General features: G+C 46.8%; 2 protein-coding genes and 1 non-coding gene across 4 annotated transcripts in view; 2 read left to right on the top strand and 1 right to left on the bottom strand.

The window, feature by feature from the left end:
- The window catches only part of ABI3 (ABI family member 3), a 48,799-nt gene that overhangs the window by 2,967 nt on the left and 20,288 nt on the right, over window positions 1–25,544 (top strand). Inside the window, exons 2-4 of the mRNA XM_050935214.1 lie at window positions 10,086–10,210; window positions 11,591–11,659; window positions 12,194–12,358. Of these exons, the coding sequence (XP_050791171.1) occupies window positions 10,086–10,210; window positions 11,591–11,659; window positions 12,194–12,358 (359 nt within the window). The remainder of the gene's footprint in view (window positions 1–10,085; window positions 10,211–11,590; window positions 11,660–12,193; window positions 12,359–25,544) is intronic.
- On the top strand, window positions 5,230–5,301 carry TRNAQ-UUG (transfer RNA glutamine (anticodon UUG)). The gene has a single exon. It is a non-coding gene; the product is annotated as a tRNA-Gln (tRNA).
- Window positions 11,667–25,544, bottom strand: part of GNGT2 (G protein subunit gamma transducin 2) — a 28,941-nt gene continuing 15,063 nt past the window's right edge. Inside the window, exons 2-6 of one of the 2 annotated variants that reach the window (XM_050935212.1) lie at window positions 21,893–22,055; window positions 18,854–18,948; window positions 16,629–16,794; window positions 13,773–13,862; window positions 11,667–11,852 (exon numbers count right to left, since the gene is read on the bottom strand). In XM_050935212.1, coding sequence (XP_050791169.1) covers window positions 11,727–11,852; window positions 13,773–13,856 — 210 coding nt within the window. In that variant the 5' untranslated portion in view covers window positions 13,857–13,862; window positions 16,629–16,794; window positions 18,854–18,948; window positions 21,893–22,055 and the 3' untranslated portion in view covers window positions 11,667–11,726. The remainder of the gene's footprint in view (window positions 11,853–13,772; window positions 13,863–16,628; window positions 16,795–18,853; window positions 18,949–21,892; window positions 22,056–25,544) is intronic. The other variant, XM_050935213.1, reaches the window with a different exon arrangement.

Below are 25,544 nucleotides of genomic sequence, written 5' to 3'. Positions count from 1 at the left end.
ATGGAATGGGGAATGGAAACAATACTTGGTGACTTGCCAGAGCAGAGAAATCATTTGCTTGGGCTTTACCAATGCTTTCAAGATCTGAAGGCACTGAGCCAGAATTCATGAACAATAGCACTTTGCTAGGTTCAGAGCTTGCCCACGCAACAAAGGCTTTGCTGGAATCACTATATCAGCAAAGCCCTCTAGCAGAGATGCAGCATATACCAGCAAAAAGACTTCTTTTGCCAGCATAGTTAAACTTCCTCCCTAAACAACATAAACTATGCTGGCAAAAGGACACGTTAGCCAATATAAACTGCGTCTACAGAGGGACAATTGCTGGCATCGCTCTGTCGGTGAAGGGTGTGATTTTTTCCCCCACATTCCTAGCAGATAGAGCTGTGTCAGGAAAACTTTGTAGTTCAGACCAGGCCACAGAACCCTAGAAATACCACCCAAGTGTGCCCAGCACAACTCATCAGCCTGTCAACCAGCGACGAAGCTGGTGGAATTTCTTCCAGTACTAAAGCATGGGATAAAGAGGACAGGAATTATCTGCTGCTTGCACAATCACAACTGGTAACTGAACCACCCTAATCCTGCTATGCTTTATACTCCTTTAATTTTTCAAGCTGTCCCAGGTGCTCCTGCTGTTCATTGTTCATTTCTATTTTGTTCAGAGAAGCTCATTGCCTCAGCTCCCCTGTGCATACAATACTTCCCCACTCCCTTCAACGAAACTGCTAATCGCTCATCCTAGGCTGATGCAAAACACTTCTTTAACCTGAAATCACAGTAGTCTATTGCTTAACAGCACACCTTGCCAGCAGCCGTACGGTACTGTTAGCTTTCACAGGGCTTGCCAATGGACAAGTGATTAAGTCTGTACATATAGGGGATTCAACAGTCCGTGACAATAAGTGCAGAGTTTTGCTTTGATGTGACACAACAGACTTCTCAAAGTGAAAGTGTATCAAGCAAGAGGGTAGAGGGAGTCCTCTATTGCAGTAGTTCTCAACCAGGGATCTGGGGCCCCCTGGGGGGCTGTGAGCAGGTTTCTAGGGGGTCCTCCAAGCATGGCTGGCGTTAGACTTGCTTCAACCCAGGGCAGAAAACCAAAGCCCCATCATGCAGGGCTGCAGCCTGGGTCCCTGAGCCCCACCACCTGAGGCTGAAGCTGAAGCCCCAGCTGCTTAGATACAAACAAGTTACACATCATTCCTGACATACTGAGGTACAACCCCTCTACATGTTAGGGTGCTGCCTCTCTCCTGGTACATGCTGGTTTGAACAAAACAACTCTATTCATCATATTATCCTTTTGACCCTGTGAGCCTGTTCCTTATTATCTCTGTGGAATGTGTTAGTATCAGAGTGTTCTTGATACGATCCTGGCACATATTTATATCTCTAGTGTCCAGTACCTTTTAGGTATGTGTGTTTTTGCAACATCAGCCCTTGCCTTGCCAGCCTCTGAGCAGGGCCTGCCTCTGGCTCAGTTTAACCTTGTTCTATGTTAACAAAGTCTTGCCTGTTACAGGCCCTAGGTCTCATACTGGGCCTCTGATACAAGGGTTTATGTCTCAGGGCCTCATCTTACTACAGGGGGTAGAACTTGTTCTCAGTTATACTGGTATAAAAACCATTTTTAAAAAGGCAGAACCCCACACCCCTTGAAACTAATGGTATTTCTCTGAATTTGCATCATTATTTGCACCTGCAATAATTTTTTTGGCCTCAAGATACAGCTAAGATTCATGGGGTATGTCTACACTGCAATAAAAAGCCTCCAGGACTGAGTCTCAGAGCCCAGGTCAGCTCACAGGGGTGGGGTGGGGATGAAGAATGCAGTGTAGCAATTCAGACTAGGGACAGAGCTCAGGCTCTGAGACCCCCCCTCCCCACACCTTGTGGGGGTTCAGAGCCCAGGCTCCAGCTTGGATCTGAACATCTACAATGGAATTTCATAGCCCCGTGGCGCAGCCTCAACTATGCAGTGTAGCTGTACCCCTTGTTCACTTTTGGGTGTTTTATTATATCTCTTGTGCTGAATGGAGAATTATTTGTTCCTGTAAGTACCATACATCTCTATTTACTTCTAACAGTGACGTTTAAATTACAAAGATTTGCCCTTGAGATCCCTTGTATTGCCAAGAATAGAAGCCCAAGCTGATAAAGTGTTTGCACAGGGCTTTGAAGATATAACGCACAAAACAAATACGAGGTTGCCAGGGCTGGCTTAGACTTGCTGGGGCCAGGGGCTGAAGCCGGAGCCCCACTGCCCAGGGTTGAGCCAAAGCTGAAGCCAGGGCAGTGGGGCTTGGGTGGGCTCAGGCTTCGGTCCCCCCTCCTGGGGTCAGGGCCGTCCTTACCCATATGCAAACTATGCAGCTGCATAGGGCACCAGGAAATTTGGGGCACCAAATTGCTCCAAATTTCCTGATGCCCTACGCAGCTGCGTGCTGCTCCTCCAGTGGCCAGCCCGTTCCCCCGGATGGCTGAGTCAGCCAGGAAAGCTCCTCCACTCCCGTCCTTTCCTCATAGCCCCTGCCCTTGCTTTGCCCCCACTCTGCCTCTTCCCACCCCTGCTCCACCCCAGCCCTGCCCCTGCTCCGCCCCAGCCCTTGAGGTACATCCTGGGGGACTGCAGCAGGGGTCGGGTGCACCCTGCACTCATTGGGTGGCGGGAAGTGGAGCAACCTAGCCCCAGCCTGCTCTGTGTTGCCAGTGAGTGCTGGGGGGCGGTAATCCCTTGCCCCCCAAGTCCAAGGCTGGGAGCCAGGGGAGCAGAGCAAAGCGGAGCGGGCTGGGCCAGGTCACTCCACTTCCCATTGCCCCATGAGTGCGAGGTCGAGCCTGCCCTACAATCACCGGGTGGTGGGAAGTGGAGCAACCATTCTGCCTTCTCGTGCTGGGGGGCGGTTTCCCCCCTACCCTCCAAGCCTGCTCCTGTCCCCACAGACCTTGGGCGCAGCGCCCCCCGTGGAGGTCTGGGGCCAGTCCCCCCCCGCCAGCCATGGGGGCAGGGAGGAGCTGCGCAGGGCACCACAATGTCTAGGGAGGGCTCTGCCCCCATCCCCTGCTTTGTGAGGGGGAAACAAATATTAAAGTCTCTTTACAGGGCTCTTTGTGGGGAAGACACCCCATGAAATTAGAGTTCATGACCGAAGATGCAATAATAAAGCAGAGAGGGCAAGGGGCCTATATCAAACAATGCTGGGGGTGAACTCTCAGTGCTGCTCAAGCCAAACTAAGTGAGCAGTGTGAGAGGTTACAGCAAGGTATGAAGTGTCACTGATGCACATCACATCTGCCTCACATACACTACAATATAAACCAGGGGTCTCAAACGCAAATCACCACGAGGACTAGTACATTGGCCCGAGGGCCGTATCACTGACACCTTTTCATATAAAGGTACAAAAGCCCCCTCCTCCCCTCTGTCCCGGCCCTGACCCCACTCCACCCCTTCCCATGAGGCCCTGCCCCGGCCCTGCCTCTTCCAACCCCTTCCCCAAAGTCTCCACTCCCTCCCTGCCCTTATTCCATCCTCTTCCCCAAATCCCCACCCCTGCCCCACCTTTTCTCCAGCCCTGGAGATAGGCAGAGGAGCTGGGATGCTGCGCACTGGGAACGAGGGAGGCGTAGGGTGACCAGCTGTCTGGATTTTACAGGAACAGTTCTGATATTTTGGGGCTGTTTTTTATATAGGCTCGTATTACCCCACACCCTGTCCAGATTTTTCACATTTGCTATTTGGTCACCCTAGGAGGGTGGGGGGTGAGTGGTGCTTGGCGGCCGCAGGAAAATAACTCTGTGCTGCATGCTTGAGACCCATGATATAAATGCTTAGTATCCCAGTGCTGCGAAGTCAGTGCCCTCTGGTGGAGGATGGCTTTTTAAGACACTCCTCAGAGTCCTATCCGTCTGGTGAGGAAGGATTTTGCTGTCTGCCTGATGACCCATTCCCTGCTTTTTAACTACAGTATTAGAGTATGCTGCCTTAACAGTCTACAGAATGCAATAGCTTCCTCCCAGATCCCTGCAATGGAGCCTGGCCCACTGGTCTCAACTTTAGGAGCGTTTGAAAATCCTTTCTCAGAAGGAAATGCCCCATCTGCCACTGCAGTTTGCTGATGTTAGGGAAGCAGAGTATCTCGGCTGTGCTGCAGCATGGGACCCCGAGAGAAGAGTTGATAACGCTGAGTGTGAGACTGCACCTTTCTCTCCCTTTATATACTGCAAACAGTCTTCCACAGGCATAGTCCCAACCACTTTTGCTTGCAAGAGTGTTATTGCAGCATTTAGGGACATCATTAATATATTATTTCCCAACAAGCGTTTGCACGGAAAGCAAAATCCTCTTTTCGGATCTACACGCTGCAGCTCAACTCTGCTAGCCTGCTCTCTAGCTCTGATAGGTGCATGTCCTGAGAGCAGATCAGAGCCGGGATGTGAGCAGAGAATTTCATCCTTGGAGAACACAGCTGTTTTCCTGTCCCTCAAACCAAACCAAGCCACACCTCAGTGCTCTACAGCCATGGTTGAAATATTGCAGCTTGCAGCAGTGTTGGTGCAGCAGCAAGGACGAGTACTTTTTAAATAAGTGTTTCCACAGATCAAAATCCTCTTCTTGGTAAAGGTTCAACTATATCCAAAAGAGTGGTGGAGGGAGGACTAGGAGCGGCTCTAGACATTCCGCCGCCCCAAGCACGGCGGCATGCCGGGGGGAGCTTGGCGTGCTGGGGCCTGGAGCCGCCCCTGCTAGAAGAGACTGCACGAGTCCTCACAAACGCTGGGGAGGGGCATCTGGCTTTTCTCGGGTCTGCAGCTTTGCCTTCTATGGGGTTACAATTGCCGCATAATTCTCCAGCGCCCACATTCTGCTGTCCAAGCGTGAGAGAGCCCAGCACGGATCAAGTGCAGAAGTATCCCCCTCCAGCTGCACGCCACGGGAAGCAGCCAGGCTCCCGCTAGCTCCCTAGTGTCTCTGGAGCTTGCAAGCCTGCAAAGACGGCACGTGGCTTGCAGAATCTTTTTGCAGCATTTAACCAGGGCTTTCTGCGGGGAGCAAACCGCCCTCTATAGGCTGCAAGTGTGAAAAATGGGGACAGCTGGTCACTCTATTCCAACAGCCCGGAATGGGGGAGAGGATGCTGCAGGGGAAAAGGGCAGGAAGGGTGTTTTCCTGCAAGGCAGCTGGTAGTGGCTGAGGAAGGTTTCCAAGCCTTTTACTAGGCAGCTGGTCCCATGGTGTAATGGTTAGCACTCTGGACTTTGAATCCAGCGATCCGAGTTCAAATCTCGGTGGGACCTCTAGGGACTTTTTGCCACCGAGTCCTTAGTAAATTCACAGGCAGAGTGGAGTCGCGTGCTAGCCGAGAGGGGGACGAGCCCCAACCTGCCCCCCGGCTAATACCAACGGAGGACGGGGCTAAGCTTGGACTCCATTTTGTATATAGGGAGCAAAGGGTAGCCCGGGCGTGTTCTTGCGCATGCGCGCGGAGATGGGGGGGTTACCAAAAATCTGAGTGACGTCGAAGGACCTGGCCCCGCCCTCCCCATCGCAGGTTGGCTGAGTGAGGGCGTGTGCCCGCCTTCCCCGCCCTGCTATTGGCTGGCCAGCGATGCCTTTTCTCGCATTGGCTACTTTCCTGTGTGCGCCGGGTTCGGAGGGGAGGTCGCGCGCCGGCCGCAGCCTCTTCCCGCCTTCGCCTCACTTTGGAGTCTGGTCTCCTGTCGCCCCTCAGCTGTCACGTGGGGTCTGCGTCTCGCTCCGTGGCGTCCCTCGGCGCCCGCCCCCCCCTTAGCTCTGACCCCCAGGTTCATGCAGGGTCACAAGGGGGCTTTGAATCCTGCCTCCCTCCTCCCCCCCCGTTCCCAGCCCTGCCTGGTCTGGCTCCCCCCAGCCTGAGGCAAGCGGCTGCCCTGCTCTGGGAGGGCGGTATCAGAGCTCGCTGCTGAGGCAGTGTGGCCTAGTGGGCTGGTCTGGCGTTTGGGAGACCTCAGTTCTGTTCGCAGCTTGGCCATTAACCTCCTTGAGCAAGTCATTGTCCTGCTCTGTGCCTCAGTTTCCCCTCCCCATTCACCAGTCTAACTCAGTGGGATAGGCGCCGTCTCACCTCCCTGCCTGGTTTTTAGAGGGGGTGAATCACCATTGACTTGGACTGGAATGATGGATGCACAGCGCTCGTAATAAGCAGGCCCTTAATTAACGTGCCTCTTTTAACCAGGTGTTTGTCACAGCTGGCTGATGCAGTGGCTTTGAAATACTGCAACTTCTTGAAGCAGAGGTTCTTCAAATCCCAGAGTCAGCTCAGCCCTTCGTCCTTTGATTCACTACTGTCCACTCAGGAGTAGGTCCTTCAGGATGTGATCTGCACAGACACTGAAGACCCCGGTGTTATTTCTTATGCCTGGTTTGCTCCCCCAGTTTCCTCTTCCCCCAATGCTAGGTTTGCTGTGTGCCATGGGCAGCTGCATTTCCGGAGTGTTGTGTGCCATTAGAATGAGAGATGCTAGCAAATTTTAAAATGCATCATGTAGATTTCAGGATGATTTTTAAGGGCCGTTGATATGTGGAATGGGGAAAAGTTGTGTAGCAAGAGAAAGGAAGCTATTTGTAAAGAGACTGTAGCACTTCATCAGTTGCCATCCTGACATGCATACAAATGAAATGTTGGAGTACTTCAGTAGCTATCCTGGTATTTCAAACCAAGATTGCTCTGACTAATTACAATGACTAACCCTAACCCTAGTCTGCAGTGAGATAACTGGTTCTCTCTTTCCTGCCACCTGGATAGATACTACCACCAGATGGCAGACTGGCCACAGGTGGAGATCTGGTTGATTTTGTAACTCTTGTTGTCTGTCAGCTGCTGAAATAAGGATTGAGTGAGGCCACTGCTTGTCTTTGGTCTATAACCACCTACCTTTCCTCTCTCCACTTGTTTGCAACTGGTTCTGGGGAGCATCTCTGAAATTGCAATATCTGTGTCAATGTTCAAACAGCTGTTGCTTCATCCTGTGAGTCTGAAAACGGGGGCAAAATGCAGACCGACAAATGAAGATTTGCCCCCAAATGGGGCTGAGACCAGGGAATTAGCTGATTTGGGAATATGGCAGGCAAAAAAAACCTGAAAACACTAAATTACCTGATGGAGACACTTATCCTTTGCTCTTACTAGGATGTTAATTTCCAAGTACAAATCTGCAACAGTTTGCCACTTTCAGTTTAGTTCTATTGCAGAAGGTGGCTAAGTAAAAATGCCCCCCTTAGTTAGCAGATCTATGCTGCACACCCTCCAACTGTATACATTCAGAGTCAGAAGCGTTGGTTTTTAGTGGCAAAAAGAAGATTCTACTTCTCTTAGCTCAGCTGAAACAACACAGCAAAGAGATGGAGCTGGGTTGTCGTCATTAACAGAATTTTTAACTAAATTCTAATTGTGGGGTCAAACTCTGCCATGTTATACCAGTGCTGCACCTCCCTCCCCCTCAGCCCAGCTATAATGGAGTTACATGAGTGTAAATGAGTGCAGGATGTAAAGACAACAGCATTACACAGGTGAGGGCAGAATCTGACTTACTGTTACTGGTGATGATGTATGTCAGAAATAACCCAGCTTGATACTCAGATCCCAAGGCAGGTTTGGAGTCTGGCCACTGTTGGTAAGCAGAACAAACTTAATTTGGAGTCGCTGAGAGACGATAAACATGAAGCCTTGTGGTAACATATCTGCAGAATTGCTTTTCAGATTAGAGCTCCACTCTTCATTTGTGCATCTTTTAAAGGGAGACTTGCAGGTTGTAGAGGGGGAGCTATGTTGCACCATTGGCTTTTAAGCAGAAGTCTCCGTGGAAAAGAGAGAGCAGTTCTGCCTAAAACCAGATGGTATAGTTGACCTGCATGGGTCATTACTGGGATTTAAATCTGGGACCTTCAGATCTAAAAGCATGACTCTTCTCTTTGAACTAAAGGACTAAATCACCTAGGTGGAAATAATATTCTTTTAAACATTTTGTATGGACAAGGCACTAAATCAGAGCAAATGCCCATGTTCTTTTAGACTGGGTTACACAGGCATTATAGGATACCGGACTCTTTTTTAAGGAACCTTCGTATTGGCACAAACAAGGTTATTTTCCCTCAATTTTCTGCAGAAATATAGCTAGGTAGCAGCCTGAATCATAATGGCCATGGCTATAAGCAAGAAGTCAGCATGCTGTGCACATTTTAATTTCCTGAGGGCAGCACTTCTTGTGTCATGCTGGAAGGGTGACTTTGGTTTCCCCCCCTCATCACTATTAATGCATTGTTAGTTCTCACCACCTACTGAGTCTGTTGCCTCTTTCTCCCCAACTGTGTTGTATGTATGATCCTAGACCTTGGAAACCCCACCTGCTCTATAGAAGACTTCTGACCTGCAGAGGGTATTCCATTGACTAACATTGACTTCCTGTACCAAGCTGATGGAATCTTAAAAGTTCCAGGATTAGAGTTGCTTGTTGCTTCAGGAGATTCTAAGGACGCTGCAGGCAGGGTTCAGGAGGCCCTTGCTTAAACAAATTTCAAAGGCTGGTTACAACCCCTGGTTTCAGTGCTGTTAGTAAATCCTTTGTAAAGACCAGAAGCTTGTCAAACAGGAAAGGCCCAGAAACCCAAATCCCTTTAATACAGATTATTTCATTCTGACGCAGGTTACAAGGAGCTTAGCTTTGATTAAATAGGTCAATCTGCTTTGAGAACAGTAATACCTGGGTATATTTGATCTACCTCCCCTCTCCCCTCCGTCTCAGATTGGAAACGGAGACATAGAGCAAAGCTCTTATCTGTCAGTGGGCAAGTTTTAATATTTCATAAGTGCCTGATGGTGACATGATGGGTGACATGTTCCAGCAGAGGCTGTTGGGAGAGGAAGATTTTGGGGATGAGAAACTGGGTCTTGTTTTTAACCTGAAGATGTTTGTCTTGATTAGAAAACAGCATATTATGTGTGCTGATTGGAAAGACCCTTTGAAAAGATGTCAGATACTTCGCCCTTTCAGTGTCAACAATGTGCCAAACCTCACTAATCCTGACTAAGGCTAAATTCCCATGAACTTCAGTTGGAATTTCACTCAAGGAAACATTGCTGGGCGATTTTGCCTTTTGACAGGTTAACTGAGCAGAGGGTTCTATGTTCCAAGCTGTAAAATCAGGAACAGGTACTTCTCAAAACTACTACTAACACCCCCCCCAAAAAAAAGGGGGGGGGGAAGATGAGCAATGTTTAAAATATTCAGCAAATTTATTTATAGTCCACAACAGAACGAAAACATCTTCTGCTAATTGCGTACAAGACATTGAGCAGGATGATGTCAGCTACAGAGGAAATGCATAATTCTTGATTTGGCTTAAAAAATTAGTTATATGTTATTCCCCCTCCCCACACTCATCTCTTGTATGGGAGCTGGGCTCCTTTATGATGCATGTAGGGCCTGATCCTGAGAAGGCTGAGCCCTCTTCCTCTCCCATGAGGTTCAGTGATTAGGACTGAGCCTCAGGTTAGTGCTAGCGGAGGCTTGGCAGATGGAAATCATGCAAGTCAAATGGCCAACTAGAGAGATTTGTTCGTACGTGGTGCCGACTAAGCCAGTCCTGATGTGACTTCTACATTGCCACTAAAGTATCAGAAGCTGGTACTTTGGCGTGTTCCAGCACAAATGCTTGACATGCAGAATTGCCACAACAGGCACCAGAAGATAACCCTGCCACCTCTTCCCACATGTCAGTTGTTTTTTATATGGGAGGGAAGAGAATGGACAATTCCTTTGCTGAAAAAGCCTTTATTGTCTTTAACGCTACTAAACCTTATGCTGATACATGCCTACTTAAAATGTATCTTTTGTACCTCCGAAGTAAAGTGTTTCATATCCTTTAATATCAAATACACTATTACAGAGAAATCACAGGATGTAGCAGGGGTCTGAGTCGTGGTCTTGGCCACATGTCTTACTCAAAGGGGAAGTGGTAGTGGTGTAGACAGCTCTGCCTCAGACAGGAAGCTTGGATTCCTCACTGTCTTTTTTTTTTCTGTTGATTTAGGTTATTGCGCAAGTGATTTTTTTTGGGGGGGGCTCCCCAAAAAATGAAGACACCCATAATCACATCAGCTCTTGGAACATTTCAGCCGTGGTGATTGCAAACGGATACACTTCAGATAACAGCATGGGAAGTGGCAAGGTGAGCGCCTCATGCTGCCCTGCCAATGCCTCAAATCTGTCATAGGAGGCTCAGTCACACTCTGTAGCTCATTTAGTGCTTGGCCTCTCTGCTGAGCCTGTCAGCAATGTGGGGCAGCTTAGGGGTACTTGACCCCTGGGGACTGGACTGAGATCACCCAAGCCATGGAACTGCAATCTGAGGAATAACTCTCACTACCACCCAGGCTAGGTTTGAGCAGATGAAGCCTTTCACCCCTAGGTTATTTCCCATTTCCACAGCTCTGAGCCTTCCTGTCATTATCTTGCTTCCCCTCAGTTCTGTTAATCCACAGGCCTTCAAACTCCCAAGAGATGAGCAGAGGACTCTGACTGTTACCGACATGAACGCAGGTGAATTCCAAAGTTAAAATGATGGTCAAAACAACTGTAGTTCCAGCACAGCTTCCAACGTCCATCTCCTCACTGCTCTTTCCTGCTGTAAAAGAATCTGCCCAGCGTCAGATATGATGGTGGGGGGAAGCAGAGGCAGGGAGAAGAGGGCTCTGAACAAGTTGCTTGCAAGCTTTGCTCCCTTCCATGCTCTTCTTTGGACTTGTGTGCCATATAGTAAAAAGCTGCACATTTCAGGCTGGCAGATGGCCAAGCCATCACAATTGCGACTCATAAGGTCTGGAATTGAGACTTAGCTCATTCTCCACTTCTAAAAAATCTCCCTGCAAACATTTCTCCATGGTGCCTTTCCCCGTCAATGATTGCTATTGGTTCCTTATTATCTTCCTTTCCTGCATACCCATCACTAGACTCAATTTGTATTTAAAGAGGGTGTTTGTGTTTTAAGTCTGTATTAAATATTTGTTCTTGCATTGTGATCTGAGTGCATTGCTGGGGGCAGACAGGGTGAGGGGGGGTCTCTCCCCAAATAATGTAATGAATAAATGAGCAACATCCAAGTAACTGGTAGCCTGGTATGTGGACAGAGTAAATATGTCAATTTATCAGGCTCCCTAAAATCATTGGGCTTGATAGTTATAATAATACTTAGCACTTTTGAAACTTAGATCTCTACATGCTTTGTCAAAGGCGAGCAAGCATTATTATCCCTTTAACAGATGGGGAAACTCTGTCACAGAGGTTAAGTGACTTACTCACAGTCGCCCAAGTCAAGTGGAATTGCCTTCCACCTTGTGCTATAGGGAGGTCAAGTCTGAAGTTAAGCTTTATAGTCTCAAGGTTTTCTTAATGCCTGATTTAAGTGTTGATTGATAGAAGTGCAGCAAGTTCAACAAATGTGTGTATATTAAACTAAATGGAAATCAGCTGTGAGAGCCTAGAGAAGAAGGCTGCCTTCTTGCTGCTAAATTTAGGTACGTCTCCAATATCCCTTTTTTCCCTCCCATAGATGTACTGCACTTCAAAAGGGTTTCGTTTTTGGGGGCTGCCCTACCCAATGGAAAGATCATGCTACAGGGTATGCAAAATTCTTAGAGTCATGGTTTTGGAGGAGGAAAGGGTCCGAAGTTTGTGAGTGGCAGGGGTCAACTAATTATACAGCCTCCCTTCTCCTTAAAAGGGTTCTTATCCTCAGGAACACCTTTCAAAAGAGGGTCCTCTGCTGCCATGGATTCTATATACTCCTTGAGCTCTTTGCCCGTCTTGGAGACCTGGAGAGAAAGAAGAATCTCTTTTTAGATTATGATAATGAGATCTCATTACATAGGATTGGCCAGACTGTGTCAGACTCATGGTCCCTCTACTCCACTGTCGGACAGTGGCGAGTGCCAGATGATTCAGAAGAAGGTGCAGGAAGCCTCTCCCCATGTAGAAGTCATCCTAGCCCCTAACTGTTAGAGATTGTCTGAAGATTTTGGAGCATGCAGTTTTAGATCCCTACTAGACCTGTTTCTTAGCATTAACTGTTCTAACTCTGAATAGCCTTGTTATCCATATAAATGTCCAGTCCCACTCTGAATCTTGCACCTTGATGGGAATTATTTTTCTGAAGCAGGCCACTTCCCTGGATCAGCAGCAGGAATTTCCCAGAACCCCGGGGCATGGTGCTGAGAACCCTCAGCAAGCCAGTAAGAGCTCCTTGAAGCTGAGGGTACTCAACACCAGAATGAGTCAACAACTTCGCTCCTCTGGCACTGTGGAACTCACAACAATAAGGGTAAAAGCTCATTGTACGGGAGACAGAACCTTCTTCGGGGCTGGTCCGAGACTGTGTAGTGAACTCCCGCAGGCACTCAGGCCTATAAGAGACCTTATCGCTTTTCGCGCCAAGTGCAAGGCACATTTTTTTGACCTTGCCTTCTCTAATGTGAACGTGTAGCAACAGATATATATTTAATAAACCAAAAACCCTAGCAAAACAAGACATTCCTTTGCACACACTTCTCCCTCTGGGGAGAGGATAAGAGAACAAACACATGACAGATACATAGTCACATTGCTTAATGCACTACAGGAAGGTGCTCAGATACTCTGGTGATGAGTGCGGTATAAAACCTGTATAGAATAGAATATCAACGCTGGGCCGACGAACCAGCCAATGAATTCCATGCAGAGAGACCGCACTGCTATTCCGGCTCCTGTTCTAAGAACTCTGGCCATGTTAATTCAGCTGGGTTATACTGTAGTAATTTAACGGTACAAGATAGAAATTGGCTAAGACTTTTCAATCCTCTAGTCAATCTCATCCCTCAGCAAGTCCAGGATTTTTGTCTTCTCTAGCATGTGACTTTGTCTTCTCTGCACAATACAACTGGATTATTTTAAGGGGTCTCCTATACAAACTAGTTCTCCTGCCCCTTAACCTTTTTAAAAAAAAAAAAACAAAAACAAATGAAACATTGCATATAAGTGCCTTAAATCTAATGTTGTTCTCCATCAGTTTGGGCCTGATCCTGCTATCACTGAAGTCAGTGGCAAGATCTTGCTGTTATCCAAGCTCCCATGGACTTCAGTGGAACTGGGACAGGTTTTTTGTGCAGCAACAGACACTGTGGGCCAGATTTCTGAAAAGATTGTGTTGTGTTGAGTGCTGAATGTTAGGATGAGGCTAAACTCCTATAAATCTAGCCCCATGAGACCAATCCTTCTTTGTGCTGAGTGCTCTCTTCTCCCATAGACTATAACAGGAGTTGAGGGCACTTGGCACCTTACATGATTGGGCTGTGTTGGCAAACTGTTTGCTATGTGCCTTTAAATACTCTAATGGCAGCCAGAGAAAACTGTGTTCCATATACTCAGGGACCAAGATCCTCATGCCTCACTGATTTCAGTGGGAGTCAGGCACCTAAGTACCTTTGAGATCTGGTCCCAAATAATTTTCTGTTTGTGCTCTCACTAATCGTCCTTTCCTCTAGCCTTTTCATATGCACTAGAAGCCTGAAATTTGCTATCCGGACAAGTAAAACACAAGGCTAAATCCTATCTTTAAGGTGGAAATGTGAAAAATCAGTCACTGGTTTTGTATTTGAGATTTAATTGAAGGCCCTTAAATTGGGGCGAACATTGGTCTAGATGGTTACCCCAGGGATTAATTTATCCCATTGTGCTTAGACCTTAATAGAAACACTTGCCATTTGCCTTTCATTCTTCACTTCCTTTTTCAGCTGGTCAAGTTCCATCTTCAGCAGTTCTTTTTCTGTCAGATCTTGAGCCATGTTGCCCTGCAACCAGAGTGGAAGCCTGTTACTGATTTACATGCATCTTCTGGAAATAGCAGATATGATCAACAGCTTCTCTTAGTACCCAGTGAAGACAGTGAGGCCAGGAGACACACTAAGGTTATCTAGCTGCTTCCCCATTCAGAGCTGGTATGGAAAATCCTTGAATTTCTCCTGCATTCCCAACAGAAGATATAATCAGTTAAACCTTGATGGGCCAGATCCTCAGCTGGTTTAAACTGGTGGAGTTCTATTAGAGCCAGTGGTGCTATGCTGGTTGAGGTAACATAGGAATTTCCACATTAGATCAGACCAATTGTCCATCTAGTCCAATATTCTGTCACCAGCTATGACCAGTATTAGGGGAAGGTGTAAGAAACCCTGCAGTGGGCAGTTATGGGATTAGCTGCTACCAGAGAGAGTCTTCCTGACCCCCCAGTAGCTAGGCTGATGCCCTGAAGAATGAGGGTTAATAGCTCTTCCAAGGCTAATTTTTTTTAACCTATAACTGTATATTTTTGTTATCCAGGAGAGCATCTAATGCAGGGGTAGGCAACCTATGGCACGCATGTCAAAGGTGGCACATGAGCTGATTTTCAGTGGCACTCACACTGCCCGGGTCCAGGCCATCGGTCTGGGGGGCTCTGTATTTTAATTTACTTTACATACAATAGTTTAGTTATATATTATAGACTTATAGAAAGAGATCTTCTAAAAATGTTAAAATGTATTACTGGCACGTGAAACCTTAAATCAGAGTGAATAAATGAAGACTCGGCACACCATATCTGAAAGGTTGCCCTGATCTAATGGCTTGATGCTGATTTACACTAGCAGAGTATCTAGACTGATATTAAAAAAAACCCACCCAATTCAATATATATATTAGGTGGGAGATTTTTGCACAGGCACAAACCCTATTCCTTTGGTTAGGTTTGTTACTGGGTTCCTATTTCCAGCTAAATTCTAATACTTGCCCTTCTCTAGCACCTTCCATCCAAGAGTCCCAAAGCGCTTTATGAACATTAATTAATTAAGTGATATAATGATCCTGTGAAATAGGTAAGTATTATCCCCATTTTACAGACCTGGTGACCTGAAGATCAGACTACTCTAGTTTCTTGCTCACTGTCACAAAGCAAGTCGGTGGCAGTGCTGGCCATGGAACCTAGGAGTCTTGGCTCTCTGTCCTAGCCCAAACCATCATCTGTGCTCTCATTGTATAAAAAGCAACATGAAAACAACTTCCTAGTTCTAACTTAAACCAACAGTGGACAGCTGTTAGGTCAGAAACACTGTCCTTAGTTCACCTGCTGTGTTTAATTATTGAATATCTGTCAGAATGCTGTGGGCTGGATTTTCAACCAGAGTAAAGCCGCATAACTTCCATCATCTGAGGTTCAGGCCCTTGGAGGCTGAAATTAGTTTCATAGTTGATGTGGAAGCGGAAAACAAATGAAGTATTATTCTGATTTTTCCTCCATGGCTTTTGTCAAGTTAAGCCAAAACTTAAATATCTCTAATGCTTGTAGGGTTTGTATTTTATTGGCAATTCTGCTTTAATATGCAATAATTTAACAATTAACTTGCAAGAGTATTAAAAGGAAACACCACTATAAGGAGATTTTAAACTGTCCAGAGAAACTGAACTTGTTCTGAGTATCTAAATATGTATTTAGACTATACTTCTGATCTTTATTATTTATAAGCTGAGAGATACAGGTGCAATTAATTAAGCAACTCCACATAAAACAGAATCCAATTTATGGAAACAGAACACAGGATATGGAATCTATGGATAAATTAGGGTTTGGAAAAGAATGAGGAATCTTTAGAATAAGTCATGTGTGTGAAATAATCATTATTACCTAGCAGTATTCAGTAAGCAGTGGTGGCTCCAGGCACCAGCACTCCAAGCGTGTGCCTGGGGCGGCAAGCCTTGGGGGGGGGCACCCTGCCAGTCCCTGCAAGGGTGGCAGTCAGGCTGCCTTCGGTGGCATTCTTGTGGGAGTCCGCCGGTCCCACGGATTCGGGGGCAATTCAGCGGTGAGTACGCCGAAACCACGGAACTGGCGGACCTCCCGCAGGCAAGCCACTGAAGGCAGCCTGCCTGCTGTTTTTCGGGCAGCCAGAAAGCTAGAGCCGCCCCTGTAAGTAAGGCTTCTGGCTTCAGTAAGTGTGGCTGTAACTGGTCTGATGTTTGGGTCTAGTTCAGAGAGACTTCTTAAGCAAGAGTGTTCTGTTTTACATAGAGTGTCTTTTTAAAAAAATGTTATTCAGAATACCAAAATTAAGTGGCCCACATGATGGATTAATCAGTTTCATGTTTAGAATCAAAACGTGTTTGGAGGTCTGGGTGGAAAATGTATAAGTCTAAGTATAAAGCTGACTGGATTCATTTTAACATACACACTTGCTGTGATTCTTCCTGGTTAAGGCTAGTAGCCAATCTATTGCTAGCACTGTTATTTGCCATTTTTCTTTGCTACATCACTTTGTAAAAGTGCACTCTCTATAATGCACTGCAATAGAAATATTCACTCTTTCTTGCCCTAGCTTCCTCTACCTACAGTGGTATATAAATACTGTCAAATCCCATAGCTGAGACCGGTACACTTTTGTGCCGACCTGCAACCCATTGACACCTGAGTGATAATCCAAGGAAAAGCGAGGCTTCGAAGAGAAGCCAGGACACAGCCTGGAGCACAGTGACACTCATTAACACTGCAGCAAAGCAGCCTATGCTCTGAGGAAATGAAGGGAACTTACCTACTGGGGTGAGGGCTTTTTCCTTTCCGAAATGCTGAGAAGTTTTAGAGAGACATCTGTACAGGCTGCTGAGAGGATGGCCTCTGCTCTCTCCTTCTGCTTCCCACTTGAAGACTTCTTCAGACTTACCAGATGACCAATGGAGCAGATGTCTTCAGTTTCTAATCTGATAATAGACTCAGTTTATTAAGCTGGTCAGGTGTCAGGCATTAACCTCAAAAACCCAGGGTAACCAGACAGGGGGCTGCAGAGGCAGATTTTAAAGGTGATCAATAATTTCATAGCTGGCAACTAACGTGCTGCTTAAGTGTTGGTCCCAGGATGTTAGAGAGAGGTGGATGAGGTAATCTCTTTTATTGGACCAACTTCTCTATTGGAAGTAGATGTTGCTGTTACGTTATGCTTCCTTTTTCTTTATGTGCCATTTCTATTTCAGATGGCAAAATTCAAGATTGTTGGCAGAGTTCTTGTAGCTATGTGGATCCAATGAAAGCTGTTACCTCGTTCACCTTGTGCTACATAAGGGCAGCCTAGAAAGCACCTCCAAACGCTTGGGAGTCGGATTTCCAGTCCAGGCTGGTCGTGAGTGAAAAGAATTGCTAGAGATGGGTACAATAGGCCAAGTTATCTGGGATTTTGTCCTAGGGCCATCTTGAGCCATTGCTGCCTGAAGGCCGCTCAGTTACTTTGTGAACTGAGCTTGGTAGGTCTGAATCAAGTTCCTGGTGAGCAGGGGTCAATAATCTAAAACACCCTCCCTTTTCCCCCTCCCACACGCAGCCATCATTGGCAGTCTCTGCAGAGAGAGGTAAGGATCGAGTGGGCCTCTTTGCCCCCTCCGAGCCAGGACTGAGGAATGCTTGTAGGGCAACATGGGAAAAAGTTTGCATTGCTTCTTCTATAGGTAGGAGACTGACCCTCTGTGTAGACACGGTTAGGTTGACACAAGGATTCTTCCATTGATCTTGCTACCTCAGAGAGGTGAATTAACTACCTGGACGAAAAACCATCTTCTATCAATGTCAGAGGGGTCTACGCTGTGGCACAGCTATTGCACTGTAGTTCTGCTATAGCACCCATAGTGTAGACGTACCCTGAGGGCTTGTCTACACAGGGAGCTATTCCAGAATAGCTGCTCCTGATTATCTCCATGTGTGGATGGTCTTAATCGGCTTTAAATTCACACCCAACCTTATTCTGGATTAATTTTCATGTGTGGACAAGTCTTCATGTGACCGCCTTCCCCAGCTGCCCCCAGGGAGAAGCTGTGATCTCTTCCTTGTCTGCAGCCCTTCCCCTTCAGCAGAAGAGCCGCCAAAGGCTGAGACTGAGAATGAAGTTTCGTATACTTACTGATCTGGCTTGGTGGAAGCAAGTAAGAGGGCTTTTCAGAAGCATTTAGGGTGGGATTCAGGATGGTATTTAGGTGCCTAAATCCCATTGATTTGAATGGGATTTAGGATTTAGTATTTTTCTGAATCCTACCCTTAGTGTTTGGCCTACCTCTGCTGCCTTTGGAAATCAAGGTAAAAGTGAAATTTCCCTGGATTTCATCAGGAGCAGTCAGGCCAATGCTGAGTGCTTTGGGAAACCCCGCCCTTAAGCCCTTTATTCAGTTGCAGATGGCCACATGGCAGCAAGTTGTGCTCCTCTGGGAGGATAAACTGACAGGCTGGCAGGTACACATGCTATTTTGTGAGGATTCTAGAATTCCACAGATCTTCGAGGGAAGAGAGGATTGCCTTATGGCAAAGGCATTGGCCTGGGACTTGAGTGGCAGCTTGCCATGGTCTCCCTACAAAATGGGACGATTCCTTTGTCTGGGATTTGGACCTTCCCATTAACCCAAATGGCTACTATGTGTCCATATCTGCTGGGCAGTTTTGAAAAATCTCAGCCTTAGATTGCAATCAATTCAGAACAGGAGTGGTCTTACTCCGAGCTTGTGCAGTGCCTAGCACAAAGGTGCCCTGATCACAGGCAGGGCCGCTAGGTGCTACCATAATATAATTATTATTTAATCCTCCCAGGAAAGATCTCTTGAGGAGGGTCTCTCCTGTAGGCCTCCTCTTGCAATATTTCCATTCTCTACAGGGAAGATGAGAACTACATAATTTAGCATTGGAGGTCTGCTCCTTCCCTAGAGGCAGGATGCTCTCCCTCCCCCACTACATCTTCTCCCCTTGGAAACCCTTTAGGTCTTTAGTGACCACACTATTACCTACATCACTGAGCTAGATTTCCTTGCAATCCATGTGCCAGTTTCTTTCCTGGATTCAGCAGAGGGTGTGGGGGAGGAAGTCTGTGAGGTCCCAGGGTGCTGCAGAAGGACAAACATCATATCTGTCTTTAAAATGGAGAACAAATAGGACCCAGGGAGTTATAGATCAGTCTAACTTTGATACCTGGAAAGATACTAGAACAAGTTATTAAACAATCAGTTTGTAAGCATCTAGAAGATAAGAGTTATAAGGAATAGCCAATATGGATTTGTCAAGAACAAATCATGCCAAAACAACCTAATAGGGAGGGCTTATGTAGTGGGGTCCTGGGCCACAAGGGTCAGTCCTGGGTTTGGTACTGTTCAGTATGTTCATTAATTACTTGGATCATAAAGTGGAGAGTATGTGTATAAAATGTGTGGATCACATGAAGCTGGAAGAGGTCGCAAGCGCTTTGGAGGACAGGATTAGGATTCAAAATGACCTTGACAAATTGGACAATTGGCCTGAATTCAACAAGATGAAATTCAATGAAGACAAAGGCCGAGTATTTCACTTAGGAAAGAAAAAAATCAAATGATAACTATAAAATGGGGGATAACTGGCTAGGTGGTCGTCCTGCTGAAAAGAATGTGGGAGTTATAGTGAATCACAAACTGAATATGAGTGAACAATGTGCTACAGTTGTAAAAATAAAATAAAATAAAGGTATGTAAAATGTGGCAGGTAATTGTCTTGCTCTACTCAGCACTGTTGAGGCCTCAGCTGAAATTATGTGTCCAGTGCTGGACACTGCACTCTAGGAAGGATGTGGACAAATTGAAGAGAGTTCAGAGGAGAGCAACATGAATGATAAAAGATTTGGAAAACCTGACCTGTGAGGAAAGATTAAACAAACAGGCCATGAGAAAAGAAGGCTGACGGGGGAACTCGATAAAACCCTTCAGATATGTTAAGGGCTGTTACAAAGAGAACAGCGATCAATTGTTCTCCATGTCTACTGAAGGAAGGACAAGGAAGTAATGGGCTTAATCTGCAGCAAGTGAGATTGAGGTTAGATATAAGGAAAACTTTCTAACTCTAAGCATCATTAAGCTCTGGAATAGGCTTCCAAGGGAGGTTGTAGAATCCCCATCATTGGAGGTTTTGAAGAACAGGTTGGACAAACACCTGTCAGGGTTGGTCTAGGTTTACTTGGTCCTGCCTCCATGCAGGGAGCTGGACTTGATGACTTTTCAAAGTCCCTTCCAGCCCAACATTTTGATGATTCAATGATTAGAGCTGCCTAGGAGCTGCTCTAAAGTGCACCAACTGGCTACTGCACTGTGATTGCATCCTCTGTGCTCTGGGGTAGAGCAGAAACAGACTAAACTGTCTCTGTGTCAATGGGGACTTGCTCACATTGGGAGAATCCCCAGCTAGGGAGATAAAGTGGTAGCGCAGCACAGAGGGGCTGGAATGGAAGAGCCCCACTGTAGCACATTATAGTGTAGACTGGCCCATAACCAGGTTAAAGCTATGTTTATGACTGAGTGAAGGGGCAACTGCTATGTAGCATGTGGAGTGATGCCAGGCCCTGCATGTTCTTTGGAAAGCAGAGCTGAGCCCATGGCATAAATATCTGAGCCAGATGTTGGGTTTTGAACTGCTCAAGTTCAGGGCTGTTTTGATCTGAGGGGTTGGTTCAGGCCTGTCTCTGCTGGAAACCTTGGTCCCACTGAATACGAGGAACCCCACTGCTGTATTGCATTCGTCTCAAACTCCCCACTCATTGGTTTCAGTAAGGCCAGGATTTGACTCCCTAGATGCACTACAGAGGAGCTGCAGCTGTAGAGAGAACCAAGCATGGCACCCGGGTTCGGCTATGAACATAGGAACAAATGCCTCAAGCAGATGGCAGGAGTGGGACACGAGTTGATGCCTAAGGAGCCTGCTGTTGCCTGATAGTTTAGCTTCCCTAGCTGCTGGGTTCTTCTTGGAAATGCTTCTTTTTCCATCGCCCACTTACTTTTCTGCCAGTGGGAACATGATTCACATCCTTTATCACTGCTGCTTTTCTCTCGCCTGGTCCCCAGAGCTTCCCATGGTGGCTCCATATCCCTGTCTCCGTTGCTCCTCTTCCATCCACCCATTCCCCAAGAGGATCAGAGCAATGGTTTGACACTAGTTTCCTCCTTGCTGCAGCCCAGTTCGTGTTGCAATTCCTCTGTCCTGCAGAACGTGGGAACGCATTTGGAGCAATCAGTAAAGAGACCCAGGGCTAAAATAATAGTTTCCTCTCCGGGCAATTCTGAAGTTTCCTGAGTTATTCCGATCGCCTTGGTTTCTCTTTGTATCAGTCAGCCTCCAGATCAGGGGCTGGGATGCAAGGACCCAAGGGTGGTTAGCAGGGGATTAGGAGCTGGAGGTTGGGTCTCTTTGAATTAACCCCCATGGTGGCCGGGCAAGTGACCAGTGCATAGTGAATCTGAGGCAGATGACAGGTCCTCAGTTCTCTGTGAGAGATGCAAAGGAAAAGGTTCACTGCTGCTGAAGGCAGTTGAAGCGTGACTGAGCTCCTCCCCAGCCAATGACTGCACCCGCGCGTCTGAGAGCTGCAAGGTTCAAAACACAAGGCTAGGACAGCAGCTCTCACAGAGAAGGAAGTGGGAACAGAGCAAAGCAGCAGCATGTCTGAATTGCAGAAACTTCAGCAGGATGAAATCCCCTCTGCCAGGCAAGTCCTGAGGGAGAATTACAGCAAACTTCACAAAGTGGCCGACTACTGTGAGGACAACTACATGCAGGTAGGTGTGTGCTCTCTGGCCCCAGCACACCATGCTGAACTCCATTCAGGGACTGGGGAGAGTGTGTGTTGGGCTGTGGTGGGCTTCCCCCGAGGTTGATTGGGCATATGCCCAGGAGGGGCAGAAGCATGATGCTGCAGGTGCAGGGATCTCGGACATGCTGTTAGGGGTATGAAAACTTCAGACGCTCTTATGCAAAGGATCAGATGGTGCTGTCTGTGCAGAGTAAAAAGAGAAGGAAGGAAAATAATCTTACCTTTGGAGAGACAGTGTGGTCCAGTGACTAGCGCACTGGTCTGGAACTTGGAAGACCCGTATTCTGGTCTCGGTCATCTTAGAGAAACCACTCCATCTACTGTGCCCTGGTGTCTTGTGTCCTTAGATTGTAAGCTCCGAGGTGCAGAGAGACCATGGCTTTGCTGTGGTGGGGCACAGGAGGGAAAGGTGTGTTCTTAACTCAAATTCAACCCCCAGGGAGCCTGGTCTTTAACTTGACCTGCAAAGTCTGTGAACCTAGCATCTGCCTGCTCTTCACTAGGCTTCTATCTTGTACTAGCTAACTCGAGTGAAGGACAAACCTTTTTCCATAGTGAAGACAAGCCCTGTGTGTTTGCACAGTGCCTAGCACAGTGATAATATGTAGCTCTTATATAGCACATTTCCTCTTTAGAGCTCAATGAGCTTAGCTAAGTAGAAAGTGTTACCCCCATTTACTGATGGGGAACTAAGGTACAGGCAGGTGAAGTGACATGCCGAAGGTCACGGGGTCTGTGGGTGGCAGAGCTGGGGATTGAACCTGGATCTTCTGTCTCTACATCCAGTCTTAACTACAAGCTCGCGCCGAAGGTCTGTAAGTATAAGCGCTGTACTATATAGCGACAAAGACTAGATCAACTCTAATAAGGTTTTTCCCTTGTTAATTTCTAGATTGGTCATTCTTCCCTTTAAAAACCTATTATTCAAAAACGGGGGGAGGGAATTGTACCACATGGTGACATCAAGAATCACGTATCAGGAAACGCAGAGATAAAAGCTGAAACTCTGTGCTCAGGTCACGCACCTTTGAAATAGCAGAACCCCCGAGAGCCGCAAGCGGCAGCCTTGGCTTTGCAGTTCCTGGCTTAGTCACTGCAACGTTTCAGTGATAGTTCTTGGGTGAGCAGCTGTCTTCTTCTGTGACTGCTTCATTGAAGAAATTGCGGCGTTCTTCCCTTCCATGTGCAACCTGGGAATTAAAACGCACCTCCTTCTCTTCTCCAAGTGGGAGTGGAGAATGATCTTGGTATCTATTCTTATTTCCTTTGCATTGTGGTGGCACCTAGAGGCCTCAACTGAGATCAAGGCTCTCTGTTGAGGGGTGGTCTACCAAAGCAGATACAATCCAAATAAACAAGGGCAGCATTATCCTGATTTTATAGGTGGGGAACTGAGGTACAGGGAGTCTGGGGCAGAAGCAAGATTTGAATCCTGGTGTGCGGCATCAAAGTCCAGTGTGTCTTAACCACATTTGATCCACATGGATTCTAAAGGGCTATGCAAACTCTTGGTGTGAGGGATTAAACTAGTCACTCTTAAATGCAGCCACTTCTGGGGTGGAACACAGATGGCACCACACAACCATTCAGGGCACAAAGAGAAGAATCACAACGTGTCCAGTTGAAAATACAGGTGGAATTTCAATAATGTAATTGTTCAAGCTGGAATTTGGGCAGGACACCAGAGTAGCACTTGTGCTGTTGTGAAAACAGCAATGACTGAAGTGAATCTTGAATGACCACAGATGACTGGCTGCTTGGTTTTGTATCTCCTGTGAAAATCAGCCCCCCAGCCCCGGAGGTGTGCTAACACCATGACCACACACTGACTCAGAAAACATTATCCACCAAATGGCTAGCACTGCTGAGGGTTTCCCGAGAGGATTGCATCTAAGAACTAAGCTTACCTGACACTGCTTAGCTTGAGAAGAGAACAGCTTGCAGTCACACAGCAACAGGCAAACAGTGCTGTAGCCTACCTAAGACTCTTTGTTTGTTCCCTTCAGTTCCCACAGAAGATGAGGGTTTTACAGCCTGATCCAAAGCCCATTAAAGTCAATGGGAGACTCACCATTGACCGCAGAGCCCTTTGCATCAAGTCTTCATTCGTTTCCAACTCAGGTCAGCTGGAACAGAAGATCCATTTCCAGCACGTCCCAGGCTGGGGGTGCAGGATTCTAGGGCCATGTCTGTACGTACAGAGCGGTGTGCCTGGTGAAGACGCTCTATGCCGACAAGAGAGAGCTCTCCTGTCGGCATAAAAAAACCACCTCCACGAGCAGCGGTAGCTATGTCGGCAGGAGAAGCTCTCCTGCTGACATAGCGCTGTGCACATGAACGTTTATATCGGTGGAATATTCACACCCCTGTGCGACATAAGTTTTGCCGATGTAGGCTGTAGTGCAGACGTAGCCTAGGTGTTTTGTTTCCGCTTCCCAAGTGAGAACACCTTGGCGTCCCTGTCTGGAGTAACAGCAAGACAAGGTGAGCAAGGGAATATCTTTTATGGCACCAACTTCTGGTGGTGAAAGAGATAAGCTGTCGGGCTACACAGAGCTCTTCTTCAGGTCTAGGAAGGTGTGTGTAGCTCGAAAGCTTGTCTCTTTCACCACCAGAAGTTGGTGCCATAGAAGATATTCCCTCATCTGCCTTGTCTCTCTAATATCCTGGGACCAGCACGGCTACAATACCGACAAACAGGGATTGACACCTGTCTTCATCCTCCTGTCAAGGCCAGGGTGGGGCTGGAGGGAAATGGTGGTGTAGTTTCAGGCAGAGACAAATGTCCCTGAGTAATGAGTGTCAGTGACCTGCTCTTGTTCTGTTGACGCAGCTGAAGGAAGTTTGATGCATTTGGAAAGCAGAAGGAAACATCTTAAAATTAAGCCTGACGCCAATTAAAAGACGCCGTCTCTAAAGAATCCTTTGCACAGTCAGTTGGCTCCGCTTCCTGAGAGCCCCACCTCTTGCCAGCAATAAACTATCCTTCTCGGGGTCTAATTGACCAGGGACACCCCCCGGTTTGCTCTTTATAAAAGGAATCACGCTAGTGAGCTGGGGCTGGGATACGGGACCTTTCAGCTCTGCCTCTGGCACTGGTTGAAAATCATTGTAACAAATCCAAGGCTGCTTAAGAGTTCATTGTTGTCTCAAACTCTGGCCTGGCAGAACTTCAAAGTGATGGTGGGGATAGAACATGGGATTTTCCTGCTCCAAAACAAGCAGGCATTTAACCTTTGAACTAAAGGGGAATTTCCATGTGCAAAGTAATGCACATTGGAAAACACAATCCCAACTACACGTATAAAATGATGGGGTCTAAATTAGCTGTTACCACTCCAGAAAGAGATCTTGGAGTCACTGTGGATCGTTCTCTGAAAACATCCACTCAATGTGCAGCGGCAATCAAAGAAGCGAACAGAATGTTGGGAATCATTAAGAAAGGGATTGATAAGAAGACAGAAAATATCATATTGCCTCTATATAAATTAATGGTACCCCCTCATCTTGAATACTACTTGCAGATGTGGTCGTCTCCTCTCAAAAAAGATATATTGGAATTGGAAAAGGTTCAGAAAAGGGCAAAAAAATTATTAGGGGTATGAAACGCCTTCCATATGAGGAGAGAGTAATAAGACTGGGATTTTTCAGCTTGGAAAAGAGATGACTAAGGGGGGATATGATAGAGGTCTATAAAAATCATGACTGTTGTGGAGAAAGTAAATAAGGAAGTGTTGTTTGCTCAAGACAAGAACTAGGAGTATTTTTTCACATAATGCCTAGTCAAACAGTGGAACTCTTTGCCAGAGGATGTTGTGAAGGCCAAGACTATAGCAGGGTTCAAAAAAGAACTAGATACATTCATGGAGAATA

This window comes from Gopherus flavomarginatus, chromosome 25, assembly GCF_025201925.1.
Source record: "Gopherus flavomarginatus isolate rGopFla2 chromosome 25, rGopFla2.mat.asm, whole genome shotgun sequence".
Classification (NCBI taxonomy): Eukaryota; Metazoa; Chordata; order Testudines; family Testudinidae; genus Gopherus; species Gopherus flavomarginatus.
This window is presented reverse-complemented; position numbering and strand designations above follow the sequence as displayed.